The following is a 6,167-nucleotide window of genomic DNA, read 5'->3' as shown; positions in this document are numbered from 1 at the left end:
AAACCCCATTACAAGTGAAAGTACAGAATTAAAAATAATTGCAGAACTCAAAATGATTTAGAGGAAAATAATATATAGAAGGAAAAGCAGCTAATCGTCACATAAAGGAGCTGAAACTGAAATGTTTTTTATGTAAAGAAATACTTAAAATTGGCAAAATCGCTGCCAAATATTTTGTCTTTCACAAATTTGTTTAGGTTTTAGGTAAGTTTTGTTTAATCCACATCAACTCCTCATATTTTTAAATGTTTCATTGTGGTTGTGTGTTGTATACGAAAATCTGAATCTATAAAATGACTGGTAAATAAAGCTTAGTTGTAAAAGTACAATGTTTCCCTTAGTGTAATGAAAAACAAATATTCAAGTAAAGTTTAAGTACCTGACATTTGTACTGAAGCAATACTTGACTAAATGTCCGTAGTGACTTTCCACCACTGTCACTATGTTAGCATAACACACAAAACAAAGAATGAACTATATGTTAACCTGCTGAACATTTAGCTCTCTTAGCACTACATTTAGCATTTAGCTTACTGACAGTCTCCTTCTCGATGGAGCTGATGTTCTTAAAACCAATTTGATGTTTTGAGTCCTAAATACCAAATGAGCACTGATACAGATGTGAATTTACAAAAAAAAAGTTTATTCAATAATTGTTATCCATCAAAAGGATAAAACGAGACATGGCCAATCCATAGTGCAACTTTCACAAGACAGAAGACTGTTCAACACAAAACAGGAAAGAGCAGGAGTGTGTGTGTGTGTGTGTGTGTGGCTTGCATACACACACCAACTGTATCTATGACAGTTATTATAAAGGTAATATATTCTGTCTGGTTATGTATCTTGTGTGTTTAACTTTGACGATCTTTAGTGGCTGTGGGCGTAGGGAACCCCCCACTACTGAAGACTTCAAGTCAAAATGTTTATTTATGGGTTAACCTTGAGCATGAGTTTAAAATTGAAGGAATAGTGGCGAAGTGGCTTTTTAGTTTAGTTTTTAAGTCATCATAGTTGGCCTTCATAGTTTTAGTCGATGTAAAGTCATAACACTTAGGCAACTTTTACTCTATTCCCGTCAATCTAGTCCAGCCAAAACCAATGATTCTGTCATTTTAGATAAACTTTGTTCACAGAAGATTATATCTTATCATTTTCTGATAATTAACACAGGTTTAATGATTATATGCACAGCTCCGCCTCCATTCCTACTGAATGTGTTCATTGGTTCATCTGCACTGTGGGTCAGTTAAATCCATCCAGCCGTAATGAGAGCCAATGTGCACCACCTCACATAGAAAAATAATAATAATAATAATATAAAATAATAACCCAAACCCAATCCAACTTGTAAATTAACTTTATGCCTTATAGTAGCACTTACAACTGTCAGGACTGACAGAAAAGAAGTGTCAGGGCATGTGGTATGTGTGTGTTTTTCAGAGAGACGGAGGGGAACAGAAGTAGAAGTTATAATAAAAAGATTTTAGTGAAGTTTATATTTTTTAACTACATATTTGTTTTCATGAATATTGCAAGGTGATATTGTCACAGTTAGTCTTTAATGACGTCGGTGGCGTCTCATCATTGTCTTCTTTTAGTCATGTGGGGATAAAGATACATATTTTGTCATAGTTTTGAAATCAACACATGTGTGTTCTAGAGTCTTTTTGTCAAACTCAGTGAAAATCACTCCGCTTTGGGTTTCTTCTCTGTGCCGTTAGAAGCTTTTGATTGGCTTTTAGCTCCACAGCTCTGCTCCCCTGCCCCACCCCCCTTTGATGTTTGCTGGTACAGCATGTGGAGCCGCTCTGCGTTCATGTCTGCATCCTCCGCCCCTTCGCAGCACTTTATCCATGACTGAGGGATAGCCTCGATGCCGTAGTGGGCCCCGGCTATGGCCCCTGCCATGCAGGCTATGGTGTCTGTGTCCCCTCCCAAGGCAAGGCTGTACGCTATTGTCCTCTCCAGGCCACCGTAGTTCTCTGGGAGGCATTCTCGGGGCTGCAGGCAGTGCAGGACGCAGAAGATGGCAGTGGGGACTGAGTGGAGCGCTGCAATGCCGTTACCTGGAATAGAAGACAGGAAACGTGAGTAATAAGAAGTCAGAAAAATGCACGGAAGATGGGCTGATCTAAAAGCAAACATGTCAAATAAATATATTTGGGATCAGGAGGGCTGCAACACAGGATTCACCACTAAGTGAAACACTCCTTTTGCTCTGTCCTGATAACTGGTGAATTGTAATGCACCAACTTAGGGTAGAAATGTCTTTATTTGTGTTAAGGAAAACATCAAAATCAAATGCAATGTGATAACTGAAAATATACATGGAATGGAATATTTTGCAGTGAGGTTCTAAGGCATTCTGCATAGCTGTCAAATATTTGCTCCCCTGTATTTCGACATCCCCTCTTTATTTGTGCATGTGGCACCTATTCATTGGAAAACGCTTGTTATAGTTTCCTGACACTCTCAAAGTATAGACGGAATAAATGGAATTCTACCCTCTACCCCTGTATGTGTTGTTATAAACGTTTGATGTAGTGAGAAAAATATTTTTACGTTAGGTGATTTTAAGTGAATGTAACAACAAATGAATTTGCCTCTAGGGATAGTGTGAAGGTCTTCTGTGACGGTGGACTGAATATCTGAACGCTTGCTTGGATAAAACAAGCAATTTGAAGAATATCAGGAAACTATAACAAGCGTTTTCCAATATTTTCAGATAACTGATTAATTGACAATTTACCTGGCAGATAGTTTAATGATACAAAAGTGTAATTTGTTGGTTAATAGAACAAAATGATGTGCGTGTTAAATAAATTATGTTGGAAACAGTCAATGGCATGAACGAAAAAGGATGACAAAAACTCAATAAAAAGTCGGGATTGAGTGAATATCAGCAGATACTGACCCAGTTCAGAAATGACCTCCTCGATGCTGACCTTGCTGCGGTTCATCAGGTCGCTCACTCTGTGGAGGCGCTCACAGAACGGCTTCTCTGCTTCCTTTAGGCTGCACAGAAACACCATGTTAGAAAAACACTAAAAGAAAAAAAGGAAACAGAACATCCTGAACCCCTTTATAAATTCTCTTGTGGTTTTATTAATGAAGTATTCACATTCTGGCGTCGTTGAGTGTCGCCTCGCTGCTTTCCACGTCCTCCATCTCTGTGATCAGGGTGCTGATGAATTTCTGGGGCAGGTCCAGCGCCCCCTGCAGGGAGAGGTGCACAGCCAATGCCTGCAGCACTGCCCCGTTATAACCCAGAGAGCAGGAGTGTGTCAGCATGGCACCACGATGAGCAAACTGCAAAGGAAAATAAAATTAAGACATCAAACCAACTCTGCCACAACCAGTCAGGGGGCTAGCAATGCAACTGTGAGGACTTATTCAACGAAGAAAAAAATGGCCTCTTTAAGAGTCAAAACAAATCAAAAGAGGCCAAACTAAACTAAAATGATGAGCAAACTTCAATCATCTTTTTGTGTTATAAGGTTAAAGAATATATCGGTAAAGAATTATGTCCTTTCTGCATCTTAAACACAGGTTGCCCAAATCAATGTTTCTTAACAAGATTGCGCTGTGGGAAATGTTGTAGTTTTTTTTTTTTATTCCATTGACTACAGATGTTGCCACTAGCTGACAACAATATTTGACCTTTTCACAAACAAAAACAGGCTTTAACAGAACATCAAAAGATTGGTGATGCAGCTTTTCAGTAACTATGCCCCTAAGCTATGGAACAAAATACCTATAGACATCAGGGAGGCCTGCTCAATGGAAATCTATGTACAATTGAGCCTTTTAGGGAGCTAACTCCTGCACTTGCTCAATGCACTCAGATGCATTTCAACCTATGAGTATTTTAAGAGATGTCAACCGTGAAGCACTTGAATTACAAAATATTATGCAATGTTACTTGGCTAAAGTATTTTTGTGCAAGTGATGGATATTGTGTTTAAAATTGTAAGAAATGTGTAGCTTATTACATAATTCCCACTCAAATGGCAAGTTAGGACGATTCATATAATGTGCATAGCTTCAACAATACATGGAGGTGGTCTTTGCCCAGAGGACACTGAATGCTCACCTTTTTTACATCAGCTGGGTCAGGGAAAGCCAGTGCGAAGGGGGCCGCCCTCATGGCTCCCCCGTTCCCAAAGGACCCTCGACCGTTAAACTGGTCTCTTGCCGGCTGGTACACGTCACTGAGCTGAGGGGAGGACAGTTTCTTCAGCACCTGGATCACTCCGGATCCATACCCACGACCCGGGGACGCACTGTACTCCTTAGCAAACCTAGAGGGGGAGATGCAGGAATTGTATTTGTTTACCTCAATTTATTTGAAAAGCCTTTTGGATAATATTTATGCTGTAATACACTTAAACTCTGCAGATAAGCTTTTGGTGTTGCCTCCTCTCACCTGCGAGCCATGTCCCGCTCATCGAAGCCGGCCCGGGTGAGAAGAGACTGGACCACACAACGCGCCATGGCCGTGTCATCACTGTACTCAAGGATACCTAACGGACACACGTTTAAACTCTTTTTTAACCTACTGGCCATAAGACCGTTCGCCTGAACTTTGCAAAGTGGCACCACCTACAAATGTTTATAATAATTTCTTTATTCCACATATCTTACAGTATACAGTCTTTAATCTATTAGTCAGTATTTGAGTTGACATTCTGTTCTATCATATTTTTGTTTGGTTCATATTTTTCTGCAATCTACTTGCATCATATATCTCTTGCACCATTTTACTTTTTAGATCTTGAGTACATTGCATGTTTCACTGTTTGTAGAGCTTGCAACATCATGTTTTTTTAACACTGTAGTTATTGTACACATAAAAGTGTTTGAATCTTTCAATGTTAAACTGCATGAGGCACAACAACAGCTTGCATTGCATATCAGTATTACTAGAATCCAGATTATCTATGGATTGAAGATATAAATCATTCTACTTTCGATGACTGGTAAAGTGTTTTGACCAAATGTTCTCTAAATTAAAGTGTAGCATTTTTGTTCACTTTAAATGGTATATTTTGAGATACTGGACATCATTCTGGGTTCCCATTGCTGATGGGCCCCTTCCTTTTATTTCGAAGTTTATAGTAATGATAGAGTAAACAGATGCGAGTCATTCAGAATGAATGCATGATTTTACAGTGTTGATAATCCCTCTGTGTAAGGCTTTATTGACCCAGAATATTGCCCCAGTTTAACATCAGGTACCTGACCACCATGGTAGGCTAGTATATCATTCACAGCCTTTCTGCATGAGAGGTAAGCGTTGGTTAAGCATGTATCTCTCCTACTGCTGCTACCAGTAGCCCTACTTCAGTATAAAATGTGATTATTTATTTTACCATTCCCTTTGGTTTCGTCGTCCAGGCTGCTGAGATGCTGCAGCACGCTCTCCATGGGAACCTCCTCCGCTCCTTCAAACTCTCCGCCGACACAATCCCCCAGCACAGCCGCCACCAGCGCTCCCCTGAACCGGGACAAAGACGCCGGGCCGCCCGCTGCCACCGCTCTCGCTACCGTCATTGCCATTCATCCGCCGGGGAACAGACGTCAACCTACACAGAGAAAGCAGTCCTCTGGTCGGCTAAAAGGACTGTCAGACAGGGAGAGGATACAGCGCAGACAATAACAACAGATGTTGGCTCAGCTCCCCCTCTATTCTGCTTCCTGACAACGATGTGATGCACCTTGACCCCGGTGCACATAGAAATACACAAATAGAGTGAGTTACGTGGGGTCGTTTATATCAAAAACCCTCTGCTGTGGTTCCTATATTTCTATACAAGGACATGAGTATACAATTCAACTTTATGAAGAAAGGTAGTTGCCACTCCCTAGTGGTTGTAGTGTTTGTATAGGACCTCAGCTGACGTGATTTGTGTCTGCTTATTTGAATTTTCTTACAAAATAGCTCACTCTTCTCGTGCCCGCAGTTGCGCAGATACTATGTTTTTTACGGTAGTGCAATAGCTTTCTTAAGATCGCCCCCTGCTGGATAGGAGTTCTGGCCCTGACATTTGAGCTTTTTCTCAACTCTTACTCAAAATAAAAATGATTAAATAGATAAAATAATGTAAAATACTAACAGTGGGTCAAATCACACAGTATCTTCTTCTCCATTTGGTTTGGCCTTT

General features: G+C 40.3%; 1 protein-coding gene across 1 annotated transcript; it reads right to left on the bottom strand.

Annotated features, from left to right (window-relative positions):
* Window positions 1-622: 622 nt before the first annotated feature.
* adprs (ADP-ribosylserine hydrolase) lies at window positions 623-5,935 on the bottom strand. Its single transcript, XM_063908893.1, has 6 exons — window positions 5,376-5,935; window positions 4,430-4,526; window positions 4,097-4,304; window positions 3,125-3,312; window positions 2,918-3,018; window positions 623-2,069 (listed from the first exon to the last, which is right to left on the bottom strand). Exons 1-6 carry the CDS (start codon window positions 5,560-5,562, stop codon window positions 1,690-1,692), a joined length of 1,161 nt encoding a protein of 386 aa, XP_063764963.1. The 5' UTR covers window positions 5,563-5,935; the 3' UTR covers window positions 623-1,689.
* Window positions 5,936-6,167: the final 232 nt, after the last annotated feature.

The sequence above is a fragment of the Eleginops maclovinus genome, chromosome 19 (assembly GCF_036324505.1).
Source record: "Eleginops maclovinus isolate JMC-PN-2008 ecotype Puerto Natales chromosome 19, JC_Emac_rtc_rv5, whole genome shotgun sequence".
NCBI classification, from domain to species: Eukaryota; Metazoa; Chordata; class Actinopteri; order Perciformes; family Eleginopidae; genus Eleginops; species Eleginops maclovinus.
This window is presented reverse-complemented; position numbering and strand designations above follow the sequence as displayed.

Coding starts and splice junctions, on each gene's coding strand:
- adprs (XM_063908893.1), bottom strand. CDS start 5,562: ATGGCAATGACGGTAGCGAGAGCGGTGGCAGCGGGCGGCCCGGCGTCT. Junction 4,305..4,429: donor GAGCGGGACATGGCTCGCAG/GTGAGAGGAGGC, acceptor CTCCCCCTCTAG/GTTTGCTAAGGAGTACAGTG. Junction 3,019..3,124: donor ACACTCAACGACGCCAGAAT/GTGAATACTTCA, acceptor GTTTCTGTGCAG/CCTAAAGGAAGCAGAGAAGC.